The sequence below is a fragment of the Anabrus simplex genome, chromosome 1 (assembly GCF_040414725.1).
Source record: "Anabrus simplex isolate iqAnaSimp1 chromosome 1, ASM4041472v1, whole genome shotgun sequence".
NCBI lineage: Eukaryota > Metazoa > Arthropoda > Insecta > Orthoptera > Tettigoniidae > Anabrus > Anabrus simplex.
Genome location: NC_090265.1, coordinates 793,786,652 through 793,812,010, shown reverse-complemented (window position 1 = coordinate 793,812,010; position 25,359 = coordinate 793,786,652). Strand labels below are relative to the sequence as shown.

General features: G+C 42.0%; 1 protein-coding gene across 1 annotated transcript; it reads right to left on the bottom strand.

Annotated features, from left to right (window-relative positions):
• Positions 1-841: 841 nt before the first annotated feature.
• Positions 842-23,611, bottom strand: LOC136856973 (uncharacterized). The gene is made up of 3 exons (XM_067135291.2): positions 23,503-23,611; positions 18,185-18,276; positions 842-1,408 (listed from the first exon to the last, which is right to left on the bottom strand). The coding sequence occupies exons 1-3, from the start codon at positions 23,603-23,605 to the stop codon at positions 842-844; spliced, it is 762 nt and encodes a 253-aa protein (XP_066991392.2). The 5' UTR covers positions 23,606-23,611.
• Positions 23,612-25,359: the final 1,748 nt, after the last annotated feature.

The following is a 25,359-nucleotide window of genomic DNA, read 5'->3' as shown; positions in this document are numbered from 1 at the left end:
TCGGTTTTTCCCTCGGACTCAGCGAGGGATCCCACCTCTACCGCCTCAAAGGCAGTGTCCTGGAGCTTCGGACATTGGGTCGGGGATACAACTGGGGAGGAGGACCAGTACCTCGCCCAGGCAGTCTCACCTGCTATGCTGAACAGGGGCCTTGTGGGGGGATGGAAAGATTGGAAGGGATAGACAAGGAAGAGAGAAGGAAGCGGCCGTGGCCTTAAGTTAGGTACCAGCCCGGCTTTTGCCTGGAGAAGTGGGAAACTACGGAAAACCGCTTCCAGGATGGCTGAGGTGGGAATCTAACCTACCTCTACTCAGTTGACCTCCCGAGGCTGAGTGGACCCCGTTCCAGCCCTCGTACCACTTTTCAAATTTCGTGGCAGAGCCGGGAATCGCACCCGGGCCCCCGGGGGTGGCAGCTAATCACACTAACCACTACACCACAGAGGCGGACCATTCACAATATTAACGGACAAAATACGAAAATGGAGCACTTCCCTCTTTCAACATCTCTAAGTTAAGAAATAATAATAATACTGATTCACCGTTATACATAGATCATGAAAATGAGGCTCACAGTTTTTATCTACATCTTCCATATATTTGTTCAGAATTATGGTAAATAAATTATGCTAATACATAAGGGATTGTGATATACGTCTCATGGTAGGTGCACTATCGCAACAGTATCTTTTCAAGATATCTAGACAGAGAATAGGATTAATAGTCAGAGAGACCAACCAAGACATTACTAACAAATCGAAACAAAATATACAAGTAAGTAATTTAATTTAAAAATATTTTAAAATACATATGTTTACACTTTTTTTTACACATATTACAACTATGAAATCAGATCACCATGTTCTTCAGAAAATCCTTCACTCTCCTGACTTTGGATTGAAGTTTGTGGAGAAGGTGTTGTCGGAGGTATTTCGACGGATGCTGAGGTCTGTGTAGATGTAGAAAGACGATTGTTTTGCGTACTAGTGTATCCACACGCCAGGTACGTTGAATCTGATGGAGAAGAGGAGGTTGTCGAGTTGTGCATGCGTGGGGAGCGTATCGTTTCTGCTGTGTTAGCACGTCCGTAGTTTGGATGCATTGTCGTTGATCTTCCCTGGTAATCATACTCGTATTCACCCCGATCAGCACTAAATAAGATATTTGAAATAAGATGTTGAACATAGTTACGGGTGTGACTTGAGTAATTTTTCAGTTTGTTTGTTACATATAAACCAAAACTTTCACATTCTCCCATAGATGAGGCCATAATTTCACTTCTTTTAGAAGAAGTTTTCAAAATTTCAAACGCTGATTGTATCATTTCTTCTGCGTTTTCAGCGTTTCTTTTAGTCTTCTTAGCAGGAGGCAATGGAACCCTTTCTTCACCAGCCGAATCGGTGTTAAGCTGAAATAATAATAATAATAACTTAAGTAACTTGGTGAAACAATTCAGGAAAATGGACTCCAAACAAAGGCCAATGAAATTAGATGCCAAGATGTAAACTGCATATCGACTAAGCCAAAATATCTATAACAAAAAATGTAACTCCAATCACATAAAACTAAGACATTACAATACAGCCATGAAACCAGAATGTCTTTATGGATCAGATACGATAATTTTGAACAGGAAAGCAGACATAGAAAACATTAAGAAAAAGGAACGCAAAATCATAAGAAAAATTCTAGGGCCAAAACTCATCAACGGACAGTGACATAAGAAAACGCAGGCTAAGGTTCTATAGACATACAATATCAAAAAATGCTTCCAGACAGACTTACCAAACAAATAGTCGAATTCTATGAAAACAGGAGTAAAGTGAAAACAGACAGAATGAAATGTATTGGCGAAATCAAAACCTATTTGAAACAGGCGGGAATGACACCAGCAGATGTTCAAAACAGGGTAATCTTCATATCCAAAATTAACAAATGACAATTTGACCAAGAGGAAAGAGCAAAGAAGAAGAATGGAACAACCTGGTCTGAAGACAGAAAGGAAGCCCACAGAACAAGAATGAAATATGGGCACAAAAGAAGGCACATGCACGCCTCTAAGTCCCTACTTTGCGTAGTCCTAATGGGCTTATTCGCATACATATATTGTGCCCTTTTGATGCGACTTATGAGTGCAATATATAATAACCATATAATAATACAGACTCACTTGGAGCAGATAGGGGCCTATAATAAAAAATCCATATCCCAAAATGCAAAATCAAGACATTCCAACACTGTAATCAAGCCTGAAATACTGATCATTGGGGATAGATACTTGATTAAAGATGTAGAAAAACAAGAAAGAAAAATCTTAAGGAAACTTTTAGGACCAGTCGGTACAGGAGGAATCTGGATGCTAAGGAAATCTCATGACCTCTACCAACAAGCAGAGAAAATCTCAGACGCATTTGGGAAAAGACGTTTGAAATTTTACGGATGTATTCTCAGAAAGAGTAATCAGAGGTTGACCGAACAAATTCTGAACCTTACCCTACCACTTAAAGTAAAAAATACAGTTGGCTGCTCGAAGTTGGAAGAGATCTTCAGGAAATAGGCATCACAGATGGCATTGTGTTAGACAAATCTACGTTCAGAAAATTAGTCGACAATCACCGCTTTAAACATCATCCAAGCGCTACCACCAACAAAACCTGGTCAGAAGATCGCAAAACAAGCCACAGCGAGAAGATGAAGAGATTCTGAGAGAAGAAAAAGGCAACGACATCAGCTAATAAGTTCAATCGTTGGATATTACGGCGAAAGTGAGAATAATTTAAAAATATTTAATTAATTAAATTTAAATTATTTAAACCTAATCGGTAATTTATGACAGAACGCCCCCCTTTTACACAGACAGTTATTGCACTTACTGAACTGTATTTGATTTTATAAGTTAACAAGCATGTTTCTTATTTTCATCTTTGCGTACTATTTTATAATGTGAGTGGGGAGGGGTATATTATCAGGAATGTATTTTGCCCGGAAAAATTATGGTGATGAGTGCAAAACATCAATTTATCTTTATTTTATTTTTATTTTTTTATTTTTTATTTATCTGACCCAAGATATTAGGGTTTGCCGAATGACACAGCATATTACATCAAGTTTTCTTCAATACTCATTCATAAATGAAATCATAAATATATTTCGTAAGAAACAGAAGTACGGTTATATCACTTCCAATAGTAGGTTCGAACCCCACTGTCGGCAGTCCTTCATTACTGCGAATTTTTGTTCTAGGTAGCCTACAATCCAGTTCTAATGAAGAAGAAGGTTGATGTGTTAGGAAGAGACGTCTTCGCCCCTTCAAATCACAAAAACACTAAAGTCTGTATAGTATGTATGTATGCTCACCGGACAAAAAATTAGTCACCCCTGGAGAAATCAGTACAAACAGCATTTGATACCGCGCAACTCTACCTCTGTACTTGATAACCGCCTGGATTCGATTAGGAAGTGAGTCCACAAGGTTGTGCAGGTACGTCACATCCAGGTTAAGCCACTCATTGAGGATTTGATCGCGCAGTTCCAACAAATTGCGGGGGTGCTGATGTCGGCGTTTTAGCCGCTGTTCCAACATGTTCCAGAGATTTGTAATGGGTTTCAAGTCAGGTGATTTTGCAGGCCAATCGAGATGTAAAACTGCGGGGGAGTGTTCATAAAACCAATCACATACGCGTCCAGGCCGATGAACTTCGCTGTTGTCATCTTGAAAAATCGGGCTACCAATAACATACTCATCATGCAGATGTTGACTGTAAGGCAACACCTCATCATTCAGAATGTTTAAATAAACATGCTGGTTCGTGTCAGTGGGCACTTTAGTGAGTGGGCCCAATCCAGGATACGAAAAACGCCCCCAAAACATCACATCACACCGAGCTCGATAGCTGCAGTCGCTTAAATGCGGCCAATATCCAGTATTCGGGAGATAGTAGGTTCGAACCCCACTGTCGGCAGCCCTGAAAATGGTTTTCCGTAGTTTCCCATTTTCACATCAGGCAAATGCTGGGGCTCTACCTTAATTAAGGCCACGGCCGCTTCCTTCCCACTCCTAGCCCTTTCCTGTCCCATCGTGGCGACGTAAAGCAACTAGCAAAAAAAAAAAATCACACACCCACCTACGGCTTGAACATCACCTTGCACACATCCAAGATGGAATGCTTTATTTGGCCTTCGATGCACTCGATGTCGTGCGCCATTGAAATACAGGCATAAATGTGATTCGTCAGACTACATTACGTTCCGCCAGACAGCTACTGTCTACGGTCGATGATTTCTAGCCCATTGAAAACCCACAGCTTTAAGTGCCTGTGTGAGCAATGGCCTCTTGCGAGGTGACCGACTCCAAATGATCATTGCATTCTGTTCCTGTCGTAATGTTCTATCGCTAACAGGTTGGGATGAATCTTCATTCACTGACTGCAGCAATTCCTGTCGGGACATCGTGTTTCGTGGCCACGTGTAATACACCACTGCTTGAAGACACGTTGAACAGCAGCACCAACAAATCCAGCAACTTCACGTACCGTATGGCCATGGGTACGGCCAAACACGATTGCCCCTTTTTGACACTCTGTCACATCCCTACATCTACACCGTCTGCTAGAAACATCAATGTCTCACTGATCGCTACTGCCTTATGCTCACGTAGAAACCATCTGTACAGACTATTTTTTTGCGGTGAGTTTATATATGAATGAAAGTAACGCTCACAATGCACTGATTTTGTACAAACAAGATAACATCCAAAGCGATGATATTTCCATTGATGCTTCTACGGCCTGTACGGCTTATGCCGTGTCAAGAAAATAAGGTGAAATTCTTTACGTTTCACAGAGAATTTTGCTCTGCATCTTCAGAAGAAAATCTCGACTGTTCCCTCGGAAGACTTCTCCAATTGGAGCAATGGACAACAAACATGCCATATTTACAGGCTCCGATGAACAGTGGAAGTGAGTTTTTTGCTGTAGTTGAGACATGTTAGAGTAATGGCTAGAGGCCGGGCATTAGGCGCCACAAAATGTGAAGTGGGTAGGTGCAAAAACACAAAAATATCTTGAAAACATGCACTAAAAGTTTTTTGAAATCGCCATTAACAATTAGTATAAGGCGTGATCAAAAAGTTTCCGTTTGAGGGCGTTTGTGCAACGGATATGCGACGTAGCGCGATTCCGATGCGGGTATATAAGCACGACATGTATCCAAAGGGATTATTGCAGCAGTCGTGTCGTGCCGAGGTGCGTGCGTTAAATGCGGCCACGTGAACTATGGCGACGTTATTACCAAATGCGTCCAAACAGGACCAACGTGCTGTTATTCTGTTCTTGGCTGCCGAAGAACAAACACCAGTGGACATCCATCGGACAATGAAGATTGTCTATGGGGTATGACGCCTGTCGAAAACTGCCGTTGTGGAATGGTGCACCAAGTTCCGTGCGGGTCACGTTTCGACACAAGACGCCGGTCTATCTGGGAGACCAGCCTCATCCATTACGGACTACAACAAGCGGGCTGTGCGTGAGGCAAGTAGGGCGGACCTGCGCATAACCATTCTTGCGCTAACAAAGGGGATCTCGACGTCAGCTTCGGTAGCGTGCAACAAATTATCCGGCAGGAGTTAGGCTACCGTCCGCCTCTGTGGTGTAGTGGTTAGTGTGATTAGCTGCCACCCCCGGAGGCCCGGATTCGATTTCCGGCTCTGCCACGAAATTATAAAAGTGGTACGAGGGCTGGAACGGGATCCACTCAGCCTCGGGAGTTCAAGTAGAGGGGGATTCGATTGCCTCCTCAGCCATCCTCGAAGTGGTTTTCAGTGGTTTCCTACTTCTCCTTCAGGTAAATACCGGAATGGTACCTAACTTAAAGCCACGGCCGCTTCCTTCCCTCTTCCTTGTCTATCCCTTCCAATCTTCCCATCCCCTGACAAGGCCCCTGTTCAGCATAGCAGCTGAGGCCGCCTGGGCGAGGTAGTGGTCATTCTCCCCAGTTGTATCCACACCCAAAGTCTCACGCTCAAGGACACTGCCCTTGAGGCGGCAGAGGTGGGATCACCCGCTGAGTCCGAAGAAAAAAAAAACCCCGGGGGGGGGTAAACAGATTAAGAAGAAGAAGAGTTAGGCTACCGGAAGGTCTGCAGCCAGTGGATACTCAGGCCGTTGAATGCCGAACAATAGGCACACCGTATGGCTGTTTGTCTCCAGCACCTGATGGGTTCCAATGTAGAAGGCAACATGTTCCTGGAGCGCATTGCTGCAGGTGGCGAAAACTGGTGTCACCACTGGGGATTGGAATGAAAAGCGTCGACGATGCAGTGTTGTCATCCATCATCCCCTTGTCCGATGAAGTTTAAGAGCCAACCGTCGGCGGGAAAGGTGATGCTCCACGAACCTACTACGCTGGCGTAGCAGGGGGAGAGGTGATACTCCCACGTGGCGCGTCCCAGGTGGCGGATAGGGGGGGTCCTAACCGGCTTGCCGGCGGACTTGAGGGAAATAAAATACCTCTCGCGGACCAAACACACTACCCCTTGCGGGTGGGGGACGCACATGTAGAATACACCCGCGGTATCCCCTGCCTGTCGTACGAGGCGACTAAAAGCGGCGACCAAGGGATGCTGGTATTAGAACCATGAAACTACTATTGATTATTACCATCACGCGGGGAACACCATGGGTCGTCTTTAATTACGAGTAGTACCACTATATTTGGTACACAATAGGTTTGTGATTAGTAGCAGCAGAGAGTGGTTCCCCTGTGGGTTTCCAGTACCCGTGATTAGTACCATTGTGAGAAACACCACGGGTCTGGGCGTTGCCTGAGTTGTACCACTATATGAGCGACACCGTGGGTCTGCGTTGTCTGTGATTAGTACCCACTATGTGAGGAACACCGCGGGGCCCGTGAGACCGGCACCCGTGCCGAGTACACCTAGGTGAGAAAACTCATCGGTTTGCGTTGGCTATGAGTGGCGCCATTGTGTGAGAAACACCATAGGTCTGCGTTACCTGTACGAAGCACAATACTTGTGAGTAGTATCATCTTGTGTGGAACACTGTGAGTCCTCGCTACTTTTGATTAGTACCCCAACATGACAAATAGCATGGTTCTACTTTACTCGCGACATGTACCATTCTGTGGGGCCTTAGACGTGGATTTTGCACCCCTTTAGACATCAAGCATCCTCGATTCAGGATTCTGCTTTATGAGTGGTCCCTTGGTCAGTAATAAATTATATATGATCCTTTTTTTAGTTGAATCCACTAATTTTTTTTGTTTGCCCGTTTTTGTTCTTTTGTTTTTTGCTTCATGTCCATCCATTCCTTCTTCATGACGATTTTTTTTTCTTTTGGTCAGTGGATGATTTTGAATTTTTTGTTGTCCTTTCATTTCGTACCATTAGGGGGCGATGACCTCGATGTTAGGCCCCTTTAAACAACAAGCATCATCATCGTCATCAAAGGTGATGCTCACCCTGTTCTTTGATTACCGGGACGCATTGCTGATTGATTTCAAGGAACTTGGTGATTCCATCACTGGGGAACTATACTGCGCAACACTGAAGAAATTACGACGGGCAATTAAGGCAAAACATCCGGAAAAAGTATGCCAAGGGGTCCTGCTGCTTCATGATAACGCCCGTCCCTATTCCGCAAAGGTCATCAAGCTAACTCATGTGGGAGACACTCGAGCATCCCCCCTATAGTCCTTATCTCTCTCTCTCATGTGATTATCACGCCTTCGGTCCCATCGAAAAGGCCTTTAAGGGGAAATGCTCCCTGTCGGACGAAGGACGTGCAGCAGGCGGTTACGGACACGGTGTTTTACCACACGAGGATCTTCAACCTCGTGCGTCGGTAGGATGAGTGCCTCAAGGCTCACGACGACATTGCCTGATTGGCATCCCGATTCAGGACTGTACGGCCGTCGAACGGAAACTTTCTGATCGCCCCTTACACAATCTATATATATAAAATAAGAGTTTTGTCTGTACATTGCTCAAAATTTGAAAATAATGGTATTTCTGTATCAGTCATGTCCATAGTAACAAGGAAATGCATTTCTTTTAATTTTCCGTAATTTCTGTCCGTCTGTCTATCTATCTGTCTGTATGTATGTACACGCATCACGAGAAAACGGCTGAAGAAAATGTAATGAAAATCGGTATGTAAAGTCCGGAAATAAGTCGCTACAATCTAGGCCACAAATAATATTTTTCACACTGAGAGAAATGGTAGTTTAGGGGAAGGCCTAAAATTTTATTTGCAAATATTTATGTTATTAGTTGTCCTATCTTAATTAAAATAGGTATGCAAAGTCGGCGAATAAGTCGCTACAATCTACGGCATAAATAATCTTATTCACGTTAAGAAAAATGGTAGTGTAGGGGAAGGCCTAAAATTTAATTCTCAAATATTTATTAGTTGTCCCATCGTAAATAAAATCGGTACGCAAAGTCGGAGAATAAGTCGTTACAATCTAGGCCATAAATAACGTTATTCATGCTGAGCGAAATGGTAGTTTAGAGGAAGGCCCAAAATTTAATTCTCTAATACTCGTATTTGTGTTATTAGTGGTCTTATGGACAATTACTATATAAATAAAGTTACATAGTATTAAATTTCCGATCATTTATGTCTTATACATTTTGACCGTATCGTCTATGATAACGGAGATATTCATGAATATGGATTTTAGTTGCTAAGATCATATCAGCGCCGTCACGAGAAAATGGGTAAACAGAATTTAATGAAAATCGGTATGTAAAGTCGGCGATTAAGGAACTACAGTCTACGCTATAATTAATTTTATAAGACGGCCTTATACTGTATTACAGAGTCGAAAGAAAACTGAATGTGAAGGACTACAATACAGAAAGCTCATATCATTGATCAACAATAACATTACATTGACCATTGTTTGTTGTGATTTGCTTTGTGTCTCTGTTGCCATTCATCTCCGATAGATGGGATTACTGCTGTATACCGAGTTTTTTAAAATTTGCTCTACGTCGCGCCGACAGATAGGACTCATGGCGACGATGGGATACGAAAGGGCTAGGAGTGGGAAGGAAGCAGCCCCTACGTTAATTACGTTACAATCCCAGCATTTTCCTGGTGTGAAAATTGGAGACCACGGAAAACTATCTTCAGGGTTGTCAACAGTGGAGTTCGAACCCACTACCTCCCGGATCCAAGCTCACAGCTATGCGCCCCTAACTGCACAGTCAACTCACCCGGTCGTACCGAGTATAAAAGCCTGCCTGAGAATTGGCGGGAAGTAGCTGGGTAGTTAGAAAAACTTCTGATACTACTGATACGTAATAAACTGGTTCATCATAGCATTTGAGCTATTCAATTCCTACTCTGAGGTACTGATTGGAATGAGCAGTGTGCATATTTAACGGAATAATGGCAGAGAAGTGTTCACGGCTGTCTGCGGTCCGGTCATTGCAGCACTGGAACTTTGGATGGTTAGATCGGCACCGTAGTACTGTTCGTTAAAAGTGAGAAAATGTGCGGTTTATTAATTTGATCGAGAATTTTATATAACATTGCTTTTAATCACTACACTCCTTCTGACGACTTCAGGTAGGAAAACCACAAAGACAGTCTTTCTGAGAATCCCGTAGCGAAGCACGGGTACATCAGCTAGTTAAATATAAAATTTCATTTGTATCCTTTCCAGACTGGTACGGTGCTACTCCATTACATGCCTTTGGCATTTGGATATTTCGAACGAAGTGAACAGAGCTGCTATTAACCCTCCTGCTCTTCTTCACACAGAACAGACTTATCCCTAACGGCTTCTACATGTTGCGAAATTCGGCATTTTTCCGCACAGTTCACGGCCTGCCCCTGATGACAGGGTGTGAGAAAATATATTTACACCTCTGTTTATCAACATTCTTAAAAGCAAAGGAAGCAAAGTCATCTCCGTACAGGCCATGAAGGCCCTTGGAGGGGTGGAAGGTAAAGGCTTCCACTATCCGTAACCTCGGCACTTGGTGGGGTGGAGTGGTTAGCTCTAGGCCCGGCTGCCTTTGCCCCCAGGTATTAACCTGGTACTCATTTATGGCGTAGGCTGAGTGATCCTCAGGATCATATGCACCTCCGGAAGTGGAAATCTCGTTTCTTAAATTTTACGACTTCCTGACGGGGATTCGAACCCACGTCCTTCCGGGTGAACCGAGCACCGCCTCGGTCAGGCAGCCCCTTAAAACGCATCCATTCTTTCTGACAAGAAGTAGAAAAAGAGATAAGCTGAGTAGGGGAGACCGGGGCAAGTTGACGATGATAAGGTTCGTTTCAACATTCCGCCGGAACATGGCGTGTTTTACGCCTATAATGACGTGTATATTACTGCCTACCTTTTTATGCAACAGTTCTGTAATGTTCAAATTTCTAGTTTTAAGAGCTTTTTCATAAAGCAGTAAAGTTTAATTTTATGTAAATTCGTCATCTTGCCCCATGCCCGGGGTATGTTGACGAACCTATTGGGGTAAGATATCGAGCATTTTTCTCAATTGCCTCAACATAGAATTTCACTGAAATTTTTAAAACACGCCATCAAAACTTGAAGTAACTTGATTTTAATTATGTACTACACAAGGACATACATTTCTAAAGAACATAAATTTGAAAAATATTAATTTGTGAAAACGTTGCGGAACCTCCCACCATGCAGTGGCAGGTCCTGCGAAGAAATAAAGAGAACTTCTGAATAAGCTATATTCCAAAACATGCTATTTGGATTAGTTACTGGCCTAATTCTTTACACTCATTAAACTACAGGCTTACCTCCTGCGGCTTCTTTAAATAACGCCTTAAAGTCGCTTCCGGAATACCATACTGTGCTGCGGCTGCATTACAAGACAGCCGAGATTCTTTGACAGCATGCATTGCGGCTATCATGCTTACTTCATCCCAGTCCCGTCTGTCCGTCTTCCGCTGATAATTTCTAGGCATTTCTGTAATTAGCGTAAGGGAACGGGTGACTACGTGTAGCCTATAGCTGGCCTGGGGTGAGATGACGAATTCGTCAACTTGCCCCCCGTCATCTTGCCCTAGGTTGCTTAGGAAGCGGTTTGTCCTTATAATCGACAGACATCTTACAATCAAGATTGACATTTAAAGAAAATAAAACAGTTAATTCGTATTGTGAGCACACTAGTAGTAGAAGCTTCCTGCACATACCTAAGATATTTTAGTGCGACAGCGCCAGACAGACAACCCCCTACCACTGCATGTCTCAGACTGAAAGGAATTTCCATCTATGTGTAAGTTATACGTGTGAGATATCGGGCCCAAGGTCACATGGTAGCCAACTTAGTGAATAGAAGACTACAAAGTTATGGTTGATTCGTCATCTTGTCCCGGTCTCCCCTACCTCTTTCTTTAAAAGAGATTACAGGTCAACGACACCTGACCGTGCCTTCCCTCCGTCAAGAACAGGACAGTCACACTTCTGCAGTGGAGGTGGTTCGCGTAATTTAGAAAATTAAAAAGCACATTTTGCCTCTGTGGTGTAGTGGTTAGTGTGATTAGCTGCTAGCCCCGGAGGCCAGGGTTCGATTTCCGGCTCTCTCACGAAATTTGAAAAGTGGCACGAGGGCTGGAACAGGGTACACTCAGCCTCGGGAGGTCAACTGAGTAAAGGTGGGTTCGATTCCTACCTCAGCCATCCTGGAAGTGGTTTTCCGTGGTTTCCCACTTCTCCTCCAGGCAAATGCCGGGATGGTACCTAACTTAAGGCCACGGCCGCTTCCTTCCCTCTTCCTTGTATATCCCTTCCAATCTCCCCATCCCCCACAAAGCCCCTGTTCAGCATAGCAGGTGAGACCGCCTGGGCGAGATACTGGTCATCCTCCCCAGTTGTATACCCAGATCCAGTATCTGAAGCTCCAGGACACTGCCCTTGAGGCGGTAGAATTGAGATCCCTCGCTGAGTCCGAGGGAAAACCGAACCTGGAGGGTAAACAGATAAAGAAGAAGAAGAAGGAAAAGCCCATTTTAGCTGTTTTCAATGCAATACAAAATTAATTCGTAAAGAAAAGACACGTATGCTCTTATAGGCATTATGCATTAAATCAGGTACACATCCGCAATATTATATTTGCTGTATAGAACCCCAATAGTCCGAAATGAAATATTAAATCCGTTGTATTAACCTTGGTTTTAGACAAGGCAAAGGAATGGGGCGGGAAGCAATCCTTGCATTAAGAATGATACTGGAAATAAGATTAGAAATGAACAGGAAGGTGTTTATAGCATTCATTAACTGGTAAAAGCTTTTGAGGTGATAAACTAAGAATTATTGTTTAAATGTATGAAGAAAGTAGGAACTGACAGGAAATATAGGAGGTTCGTCTGAAAAATTCGTAAACTTTTAAGAACTACACCACGAGAAAAATGGCATCGCACCTCCTGATATCCGACGTGAGGTAGCAGTCCGTAAGAAGACCATATAATTAAAATACCAAGCTCATCGAGTGTATGGACTGCAACCAGCACCATCACGGTTAAGTTCACGCAGACGTTTCTTGAAGACCGCATAGAAACTTGAAGGAACACAACAGCACACAAGACTCATTTTGTGGCGAGCTAGGTTTGAGGACCTAAGACGATGGAAAACACCTTGTGAAGAATTCCCAGCTGGACATGTGAAGTACTGGACGACTAGGCTGAGCTCAGGGGTTACTAGGTGCAAGATCAATCTGCACAACAGTAGCGGTTCGTGACATTTTACTCTGGCAGGGCCGTGCCGCCATCTCTTCCCCTTCCCCAATCGGTCCAGTTTTCACTGACCAGCACCATGATACTTTCAGATGAATAATAATAATAATAATAATAATAATAATAATAATAATAATAATAATAATAATAATAGTTACGGTGTTTTGGTGGATCAGCAGAGGTGAAAGAAGGTGCGGGCTGGAATGGGTCTAACTACAAGGCCGAAAGATGAATTAAAACTTAAATAAAGGTTATATTTTCAATAGACAACAAGATTTAACATATTTTCACTAGGTGAAATAACAATGAAAAATCGGGTACAATTATAACTTTACAAACGAATGCACAAGTTAAGAGGTTTTTACAAATTCTGGGCTTCGAGCCCCAAGTTATAATTCCTGAGCCTTCAGCTCACAACCACAAATTACCAAAGGGCAGAAAACCCCTCATTACATGGAGCACTTGCTCCCAACTTTTAACCTCAAGCCTCCCAGAGGCACTTTTCAAACACAAGAAAGAGCTGAGCCGCTCTCAATTTTCCAAGCCTATTAAAGGCAATACCAGACTTTACAGTAACTTGCCATCGAGGCACAACTTACACGAATTAAACAGGGGTATTTCGTACCCATCCTACAGGGCCTTAAAAGAAAATTAATAGGTTAATGAAATGGCCCAAAAATACCAAGAAGAATGGAGGCGTTGCTTGCACTCCTACATGAAACTTTATAAAACCTAAGGGGCACTAGGCCGATGACACAGGGGCTATTCCCAAACTGGGGAGGTGACTCGTATGAGAACACTTTAATACATTAAGAGTAGAAAATCGGTTAAGAAAACGTAGTCACCTCAACTCAAAATGAAGGGGAGCTCGAGAGGGTAAAGCACTCTCTATCCCTGATTTACAGTTAAAGTAATAAGAAATTATTACATAAGCCGGCACTAAGCTACATTTTTAGAGAGGCAGGTTACAATTAAAAAGGTTTCGGACCTTCCCCGAGGGCTAAACTGCTGAGCTAGCAAGAAATACAGATGTTAAAAGGCCATTACCTTGTAGAAGAGCCGCTGGCGGATGAAAGAGACGCTTCCCGCCTCCTGCTATACTTCCATACACTAAGCAAGATGTTGTACGAGTGGCCGAGAGCCGGGAAAATCAGCAGTTTTTATACTCTCGGGGAAGATTCGAGACCTTTCATGAATGATTAAGACACACCTACAGACGTTTATTGGATAGCTTAGGGTTACACATAAACATTGGAGAAGAAAAACGCCATTGGCTGAAAATTAATGACAGAAATTTACGATTGGCTAATTTCAAAACTGGCGGAAAGAAAGATTAATATTGCCAACCCACAAATGAAAGAACAACATTTAGTAAAGAACAAACTTATGAATACAAAATATCTTCAGAAAAAGTTCCTTCACTTCGCACCAGGGTGCATGATCACAGTTTTTGGTAGAGACATCTGTGAGAGAATGTCCACACTTCTTGATAATTAGTAAACAAAAACAATTCGAAATTAATTCAGTGTCATCTTCTGATAAACGGTTGAATTAATTCGGTTTTAAAGTTCAGAGTTTCAGCTGTAGAGGAGTACTTTAAGGCGGAAAATTCAAATGTACGGCGTATAGGTGTACCAACCGGTACAATAATAATAGCCGGGCTGAGTGGTTCAGACGGTTGAGGCGCTGGCCTTCTGACCCCAACTTGGCAGGTTCGATCCTGGCTCAGTCCGGTGGTATTTGAAGGTGCTCAAATACGTCAGCCTCGTGTCGGTAGATTTACTGGCACGAAAAAGAACTCCTGAGGGACTAAATTCCGGCACCTCGGCGTCTCCGAAAACCGTAAAAGAGTAGTTAGTGGGACGTAAAGCAAATAGCATTTATAATCCGATGATACTGGCTGAATAGAAATCTGCTTGCACTACAACATTAATTAATTAGCCTAATTTACTACACTACAACGGCATTTATGCACACACATTAGCAGGCTAATACCTAATGCAATACTGACTACCATGGCACTGTACTGTTTCACTGATCACAATCATAATAACAACATTCATGAAGACAAATAAACAGTGCACTCCCGAATTTCTCTCTCCTTGCTCAAATTGCAAACCATGAAAACGTATTTTAAAATTTGACCACCCTACAAATACCGCCGTCACGTTATGTTACATTTTGAATCTTTGCTGTAGCTTCTTTATAGAACTGAATTGTTTAAATAGTCAGTATAATGGAATTCACTGTTTTGTAAAATGTTTTGTAATTAATCTCTAACAACAATTAATGTAAGACTGGGAGAATGAGCTTAGGTACGTTGTAAAGTGGTTGCCACCGTGTTGAGGGTTCCGCCGTTCAACGCTTACACCACTCTGCACCCTTCCTTCCCCCGACAGGTTCTTATTGTCCTTCCAGGCATCTCCCGCACCTCGCACGCTTACTAACTCCAGGGACCTACTGAGGGCTCTGCTGGACAGACCATACACCCGCCTGCACTCTTCCTTCCCCTGAAAAGCCCATATTGTCCTTCCAGGCATCTCCCGCACCTCGCACGCTTACTAACTCCAGGGACCTACTGAGGGCTCTGCTGGACAGACCATACACCCGCCTGCACTCTTCCTTCCCCTGAAAAGCCCATATTGTCCTTCCAGGCATCTCCCGCACCTCGCACGCTTACTAACTCCAGGGACCTACTGAGGGCTCTGCTGGACAGACCATACACCCGCCTGCACTCTTCCTTCCCCTGAAAAGCCCATATTGTCCTTCCAGGAATCTCCCGCACCTCGCACGCTTACTAACTCCAGGGACCTACTGAGGGCTCTGCTGGACAGACCATACACCCGCCTGCACTCTTCCTTCCCCTGAAAAGCCCATATTGTCCTTCCAGGCATCTCCCGCACCTCGCACGCTTACTAACTCCAGGGACCTACTGAGGGCTCTGCTGGACAGACCATACACCCGCCTGCACTCTTCCTTCCCCTGAAAAGCCCATATTGTTCTTCCAGGCACCTCCCGCACCTCGCACGCTTACTAACTCTAGGGACCTATTGAGGGCTCTGCCGGACAGACCATACACCCGCCTGCACTCTTCCTTCCCCTGAAAAGCCCATATTGTTCTTCCAGGCTCCTCCCGCATCCCGCACACTTGCTAAGTCTAGGGACCTACTGAGGGCTCTGCCGGACAGACCATTCACCCGCCTGCACTCCTCCTTCCCCTGACAAGTCCATATTGTTCTTCCAGGCTCCTCCCGCACCCCGCACACTCGCTGAGTCTAGGGACATACTGAGGGCTCTCCTGCCACAGTCTGAGCGCCTCGAAACTAAATAGAGAAAACATCGTGCTAGCAGGACAGCAGGCCGGGTCTGAAAGCCTTTGCCATTTCCTTGAAAATAGAAAAGGGAAATGTTTACAGCCGAAATAATAAATATGACGTTGTACAAGTATAACTGAATAGCACACCACATAAGTTCGACTTCGCTATATTTGTGCATCTCTTTATGTAATGAATGTAATGTTGTTGAAAAGGCGGCGGGGCGGCGCCCAAAAGCCCTTCATGCATGAACCGCCACTGCTGCATAAGTGGGGATATTCTGTGGATTCTGTTTTGTGTGGCTGTGGTGAAGTGCAGACTACGGCTCATCTGTGTCTTGCCACATGTACTGAGAAAGAGCTGCTTGAGGCAGTTGCTAATTTCGGGCGCACCACAGTATGAACATTTGGTGCACAATTTATTTGTATTTATTTTCTATAGACATGATTTGTACATTTTTATATGTAACTCTGTTTCCGAAACGATGTAAAAAAATAAAATCTGGAATATTTACAAGAACCAGTAAACAAATGTAGTGGTGAATGGATGTACAAGAATTAAGAAAGGGGTGAGGCATTATTGTCCACTCTCACCATACCTTTCCAGTTTGTTTGTTGAAGAAGCAATGTGTCTTTTAAAGGAAACGACGAACGGAATTAAGATAAATGGGAAAAGAATCCGCAGTATCAGATTAGCTGATGACATTTCCATAGTAGAAGACTCTGAGAAGGAATTAAATAGAATGTTTACTGTTCTGTGTGGTACACTGAAACATTACAAACTTAAAATCAATAGTAAGAAAACCAAAAAAAAAAAAAAATATTAGTTGTAAGCAAAGACCACAAGGGAGTCAATACAAACATAAGAATAGGAAGTTGCAAAATAGAACAAGTGCAACATTTCTGTTACTTAGGAAGCATTATAACTGAAGATAATGGATTCACCAGGTAAATTAAAAGTATAATAGCTCTTTCTAAACAGGCCTTTCCAAATGAAACAAATCTTTTAACAAATACCCATATATGTTTAAAAACAAGAAAGACTTCTGTAAAATCCTTTGTCTGAACTGTACTACTTTATGGTTGTGAGAGCTGGACTATTGGGAAAAAGGGGAAGAGATTCATTGGAAGCAAATGAAATGTTGATTTGGTGGAAAACGACGAGGACATGCTGAATTGAAAAAAGAGGAATCGAGATGTTCTAAAGGAAATTAATGAGCAACAGAGACTGATAAAGGATATGGAAAGAAGGAAGTTAAAACTTTGTACGTCATATCCTGAGACGTAATGACTTCCTAGTAAACGCCTTTGAAGGAAAAGTACTAGGAAAGAAAGGAAGAGGGAGACCAAGGAAGGCATACCTCGAGGATGTCAGAAACTTGATGGAATGTAAAGACTACAGAGGACAGCAAGATTGAGAGAGAATGGTTGCAGCGACAAGGCTTAGCCTGTGGTGTATGATGATGATGATGATGATGATGATGATGATGATGATGATGATGATGATGATGATGATGATTATTTAATTTGTTGAAATAAAGCACATACATGTTGCCTAACATCTGGTCTCTAGTAATGTCATTGGCAGGAAAAGTAATACCGGTACTCATTCCGTATCATATTCTATCACTCCCCCCTCTCCTTGTGAAAATATAATGCAAGTGTTTTTCAGGAGTCGACAGCAAAGAAACAAAGGAAAGGATCACAGCAAGCTATGCAAAGCGAGAAGAGTCGTGGCATAACGCAGTAGCAACACTGTTTCGAGTTTAGCTAGATCCTGATTATGTTACTATGGTGGTCACTGCTGTAACACACACTGCCATAATGTTTTGAGAAGAAACCAGGAGTCAGCTCATTTATGCAGTCCTCCAAAAACCGTAGATATAGACATCGATGGAAACTTCACCAAGACATTGGAGATAGCGGACAGAATGGATAAGCTCACTTTTACCTCTATTGAAACAACCACAAAAATTTAGCCTTACGGTAAAACACATACTTTACGAATCTGCACTATTTTTTGTATGGGGAGTGATTTTTAATCAAGCATGTTTTGGCTCATTTTGAGCCATCTTCAGTGCAAAAAATATATTAAAAGCATATTTGGTAGAACAAATATGCTTAACTTACTTACAGTTTCTACTGGTGAACGTGGTGTGTTCCTGTCCAGCACAAATGATAATGAATTATAGGCAAACCAAGAGCTCGAATACACTTCTTCGGCACCTGTAATTTACACATCAATTAGTAAATATGTGCCTTCTTATCTAAACGTTTATTATATTATTAGTTTAATCATTTTAATTAACTCATATTTGCGACTGTTATTTGTGATTATCCCCGAACTTATAATAAAGCAAATACATAACAAACAAGCACTGTAGTTTCTAGTTTTCATTTGTACCCCTGCCTAACTATTGGCATGAATATAGGGAGTAGATGATGGAATTGTAACATCAGACAATAAGGACAATAAGGACAGAATCTAATAGCAAGAGAACACTGCTTGGATTTTGTAAAATAAGTGAAAATATGAGAGTAAGGACTGAAATATTAACAAAAAGTGAAATGTGTAGGATAATTTGGTAGCTGATGGGAGTACATAAGAACACAGTTCTAAGACAAAAAAATGAGGAAAATCGATGCATTTAAGCAATACAGACATGGAAGTGGCTTACTAAGGACTTTAAGGGAACAAGAAAGATAAGAGAGAAATATATAGATGAGAAGGAGATAAGAAAATCAAAAATGAACCTGAACTTTACGCTATTGATAAGTTACTAAACAAAGAATGGAAGGCACCAGGAAAAACTATGCCATATTATAAGATGAATGTGAGAAAATAAATTAAAAGAAGATGAAAACAGAGAAAATTCATGTAGTTAGTAGTAATAACATGTATTTGGAGGTATTCTAGACTCTATGGCGTTGTTAAAGTCTAGGCAGTGCCTCAAATGCTAACTGACATTTTTTTAGTTGGAATAAGTTTGATATTTTTTATAACTAACAAAACTAATTGCATATGACTGCGAAGATTGCTGTGGGTGAATTTTCTCTCCCCATTCATATTTGGTAGGAATGTAAGAGTATTTTTTAAATATTATATATTGTAAAAAACTAACTGCATGTATTATAAATGATTTCAATAAATTAATACTTCACAATATAAATTGTTTGTTACGTCCTCCTCTTCAATACATGTATCCTACTTTGGACTACTTTGGATGGACTGATATTTATTCAAGCATGTTTCGGTTCACTTTGAACCATCTTCAGTGAAAAAAAAACATATTAAAAACTACATGAATTCATGTTGAAAGAGTATCACTAAAACCAACGAGAAAGAGTATATAAAATCCGAGACATGGTGATAAATCTAAAACAAACAAAGTTGTAGCAAGGGTGGAAATCTCTCAGCCTAGAGGTTTTGTATGTCACTCGAGTCACACGACGCTGTACCTGGCCTTTTTCTCTCTTATACTACGTCCACTGGCTTCTGTTACCCTCCAGACTACATGAGCACGAGACTTATTGAAGATGGCCTGTTCTCACTTTTTAATTTGTGATTTTACCCTCGTTTTAGAGTAGCATACAAAACCTCTAGACTGAGAGGTTTCCAATCTTGCTACAACCTTGTTTATTTTAGATTTATCATCATGTCTCACTTGCATTTTATATACTCCTCGTTATTGGTTTTAATGATAGGCTACTCTTTTAACATCAAATCATGTAGCTTTTAATATACTTTTTTCACTGAAGATGGCTCAAAATGAGTCGAAACACGTTCGATTAAAAATCACTCCATCAAAAGACGGATACATGTATTGAACAGGAGGACGTAACAAAAACTTTTCTATCTTTTTTACAAGTTGTTTTACGTCGCGCCGTTACAGCGACAATGGGACAGGAAAGTGTTAGGAGTGGGAAGGAAGCGGCCGTAGTCTTAATTGAAGGGGTCGGGGCAAAAGAGTGCCAAGCAGCATTTTCTTAATTTTAAGGGAGAGGAGTTAGAAAGTTTGTTCAAATCGTGAAATCGTACCATTCACGGGAATGATGTATTAATAGCTTTGAAAGGTTCAGTAATATTCATTGTATGTGATTTGCAGGCATAATTTATTTTGGGCTGCTATTTGTAGGGTCAAAAGTCAGTAATTTTAATACCACGTCAAAGAATACTGTGGCTTGGCACTTTATTGCCTCAATGGGAGTGACACTTATCTTAGGAATATTATTTTATGATGATGAAACAATGTCTGATATTTCAACTATTTTAATTAGAAATGAAACTAACACCAATCTTCAATTAAAATAACATTTCCACCAATAATATTTAAATTGGTAGCAGTGGAAATCGGGGTAGAATTGGCAACTGAAAAGAAATTTAAATAAATCAACATAAATCCGTCACGGAAAAAGGTCTGTTTGTATCTTTTAACTATGTTGTTCTTTTCAAAATATAGAATTTAGGAACTTGTAACTGCACATGCATAATATTAAAACTAACAGATCAGCGGCTCCTTTCCTACACTTCTTCAACTTCATTAGTGTCTTCAGAATCAGGAATGAAGCTGAGATAACACTCGTGATGGACAGGTGGGACATAGACCAGGAGTTTCAACACATCTTGCAGTTTGTTTTCCTTTATTTTTCGCACAGTAGAGTATTTTCGTTTCAAGCTCAACGTTGTGGTGTTGCCGCTTTCTCGCACACTACAGTCTTCAAAATCCATATTCACTCTTGTTTTTAGTTTGATAAAGCATGGATTACTTGCTTCAAATTTGATCAAATTAGGTCTGTGAATTTAAATTCCATGCCACTTACACATGATTTTTTACTGGTGTTCAGGAGTCCAACTTTTAGTGCTGTCAGGTCATAAAAGTCGTCTTGTTTCATGTCTGTTACACTGAACTATTTCTTTCTCCCACATTCTTGAATGATACATTTCTAGTCGGCAGCGTCGTACACATGCGGTTGATTTCGTTGGTACTTCTCAATTTTGGCAAAGTCTCTACCTGATGGCAAGAATGTGTGGCCAGATGTTAAAAACCAGTGTTTGATCTCATTAAATCGTTTAGTATGAATTAAATAAGGACAAAGTGCCATTATATTCCAGTTTTTATTCTGGCCCCCACAGTTATCAGAAAAAATCACAAGCTTTTTAGCATCGACGGCGTTTGTTTCCAGATACTTCAAAACTACACTACCTATTTCGTCACTGCCTCTTCCTGCAATACTCTCATCCCACTAAAACATGCACCCTAAGTCTTTAGGCCTACCACAGTCATGAATGCCTACATTGTATGTCCACAATGTCCGTAGCTTGGCTCTCCTTCAGGTGTCCTGTATCTCCGTTTTACAGGAATAGCTTCAATACATCCAAATAAATAAGCATTTTGCTTATCAAAATCAGCGAGATCCCAAAACCCATTAAATATTGACAATATCTGTTGTTCTTCAAGTTCAAAATATCTCAGGGACAGCGACATAGCTCTCCAACTTTTGTTCCTGGAACAACTTTTCCGGTCTTACGCGCTACATATTCTCCTCCTTCGTTTCGCCTCTTCTTATTCATCTGTATCTTATTAATACGTCTATTTCTCTTCCTAGAATTCCGGCCTTTCTCAGGCGAATGTAACGGTGTCCTTGAATGATCCAGGATATTCTAAACAGTGCAAAACACCAAGTCTTACTACGAGAAATACCCATGTTGTATCCTCTGTTATGTAACTAATAACGATTACTTTAACAGGAGTGCTGCAAAATTATGCACTCGTTTTTCTGTTAACTTGTATAAACCTCTGGTCGCAAGTGACAATATAACCGTTCTTGAGAAAAATGATGACAACAGCAACAGATTTAAAATTGGAAGAATATAGTGCTAAGCCACACAATGCATATTTGCGAATGTTGGTCAACAAAGGCCTTAAACTAACCAGAGTAAACTTTGAACTGAAAACATACCTAAGGAGTTAATCAGTTACGTAACCGCAGCAACAACGGCGGAAACTTTAGTTATGGTCAAAATAATGCCAAGCAGCACTTACCTCAGTTCCACTTTGAGAGAAAATTTCACATGCTATGTGAGGAAGATAGTCAGGGTCTACATCAGAATCACTGAGATATTCTTCAGAATCACTCGAAAACACAAGCTTCTTCCTACAATCCATGGTAATCTGGGTCTCCTGGTTGCTTGAGACTGTTTTGCTCCGAATGTTTCTAAGAACTGCTGGGGGCGACAAGATGAAAGTCACATGCAGTGCCACTTGAATGTGTTTCTATGCAAGTTTCCAGTGTTTACTGATAACTTATCATAATCCTCAACAAATGGCACCGACAGCTCATTTTTGTCAAAAATGTTGCTTGGCACTCTTTTGCTCCGACCCCTTCAATTAAGGTACAGCTCAAATATTTGCCTGGTGCGAAAATGGGAAACCACGGAAAACCATCTTCAGGGATGCCGACAGTGGGACTCGAACCCATTATCTCCCGAATACCGGATACTGGCCGCACTTAAGCGACTGCAGCTATCGAGCTCGGTACTTTTCTATATTAAAGTGAAAACCGTCAATACGGAATGATACTAATATATTATAATAAATGAATACCCTCTTCCAAGTTGGTGGTCATCCGTGACTGGGGGAGAAGAGTATTCATTCATTCATTCATTCAACTATTGGCATAAATAAAGATGCCTTGAACATGTTTGCCATGAATCTGACAGCCTTGCAGTTCGACTTGAATCTTGGCGGAACTAATTGATTTCGTGTGGCTATTTCTAGCCGGGTGCAGCCCTTGTAAGGCAGACCCTCCGATGAGGGTGGGCGGCATCTGCCATGTGTAGATAACTGCGTGTTATTGTGGTGGAGGATAGTGTTATGTGTGGTATGTGAGTTGCAGGGATGTTGGGGACAGCACAAATATTCAGCCCCCGAGTCATTAGAATTAACCAATGAAGGTTAAAATCCCCGACCCGGCCAGGAATCGAAGCTGGGACCCTCTTGACCGAAGGCCAGCACGCTAACCATTTAGCCACGGAACCGGACTTGGCGGAACTGATCCAATACATATAATTAACAATTACCATTGTGCGCTCCTAGTATTGAAAGACCGAGCTCAGTAGCTGTAGTCGCTTAAGTGCGGTCAGTATCTAGTATTTGGGATATAGTGGGTTCGATCCCGACTGTCGGCAGCCCTGAATATGGTTCTTCGTGATTCCCCATTTTCACACCAGAGAAATGCTGAGGCTCTTACCTTACTTTAGGCCACGCCCGCTTTCTTCCCACTCCTAGGCCTTTCCCATCCCACCATCACAATAAGACCTATCTGTGTCGATGCGACGTAAAACAAGTTGTAAAAGATTAATTAGGATACGTCTAATAAACCGAAAATCTAAGATCTGTCAGATCTATGCCAACCATATCCGAGGCATAGTTGGGGGTAAGTAGTTCTTACCTTTGCCGGTGCCACTGCTCTTAGCTACTTTTCCCTTTTCTCTTCTGAGTGAAGCCAGTAGGCTGGTCATTTTTCGTTTACATTCCTCTTCTGTAGTTTCCATTTCGCTAGCTATATCTAACCAGGCATCGTGTTTTCTAAGTTTATTGTAATGCTGGGGATCTCGAGGATCCCAGAGAATAGGTTTATTCCTATAACATTTTATCAGTAGCAGTGTCTTCTCTTGGTTCCACTCCATGTCACACGTCACACCACTTCGCTAGCGTGCTCACAGCGCGGCTCGCTGGGCTGTACTGGCTTGTAATGTAACACTCAAAGGGTTCGCGGAAAAGCCGTCTGTCAAGTGGAACAGGCATGCTCCCAGTGTGCAGCTCTGTTCGCCGCTCGCTGCACTGTATTGACTAGAGCAGGGATGGCGAACCTTTTCTAAACAGTGTGCCATTTTAAGTCTGGTTTATTATTATCAACTGTCTACTGTGCCACTAGTTTTCCTTGATGGTGATTATGCTTGTTTTTTTTTAAGGAGCCTAACATCGAATGTCATCGGCCCAGTTATTTTCCTTTGGAGTAGGTACAACCCACGCCCCCTCCCCACCCCTGACTTCCATCCCTAATTTCAAATTATATTTCATAATACGTTATTACTTTATTACATATATCTTGTAAGATAAAACTTTTGCTTGCACGTTCCTTGGTCGTATTTGCCAATACTGCAAAAATACATTTTTAAATATGTAAGTTTTAATAATACCTAACATAAGCGCCCATTGTAACACACCAATGCTTCACCAATTTGTACGAATTTGTTCACCCATGTACTGCTTTCTTGAAACTCAGTCAACTCCATTTCTAACTACTCAAAAAATGACCTCAATATTACTCATTTGTGCAATATGAGGGTTTGAAATTAAGTGCGATATTTTCTCCAAATCTCGTAATTGGGATAACTCCCTTGGCAACTATTCGTCTTACAAAATTAAAAACAGTTAAGTTACACACTAAGAAAACTTACGCGCTGCTGTCATCCACACAAACGTCGAACTTCACTAATTGAGTGATGTGGGTGAGCGAATGTATCGCCGACCGCATCTGACATTTATCTCACTTGATTTCCGGACCTATCAGTGTTGCAGTCTTGCCATAATGTGCGTCCGAATGGAACTATATTTAGATTTTTGATATTTATTTCTTAAGTCTGAAACACTATGACTATACGATGCAAGAGATATGTATAGACTATAGTTCAAGACGTACATAAAAAACGTTATTATGTTCATGTGGTGTGCCACCGAAATCGTGTTCCCGTGTCACCTAGTGACACGCGTGGCATAGGTTCGCCATCCCTGGACTAGAGAATGCTCGCGTCAAATTACAACTAGCTGCTGTATCCATCGTTGACCGGATAATCACCAGTGGCCTATGCTGGGATTAAGACGTGGGTTAGGTTACCCCCTTTTAAATGGTTGGTGTAATGAACGTCAAGTCTTAGGCGTTATGAGCTGCAGCCAATAGCCAACGGAGTAGCCTGCTGTGTTGTCAAGGCTGCTTCACAAGCTACTGCCCTATCGTCTGCTTCTGTGAATACTCAACATCTCATCAGTGAAGATGGTAGCCTAAAGTTTAGCAAATTAAAGCCCGGCATTGTGGTTAAATGGATAGAATGCTTGCCTTTGGTCCGATTGCCTCGGTTCAATTCTGAGAATTAAACCCCTCGTGCCCTTAATTCCCCTGGCTTGGAGACTGGGTGTTTATGATGTCCTCGCCATTCATTTCATCCTCATTAGGTCACCACCAAGCCTATACAGATGGCATGCACCGACGTTTACGGCGAGCAGACACCACAATAAGCAACATACA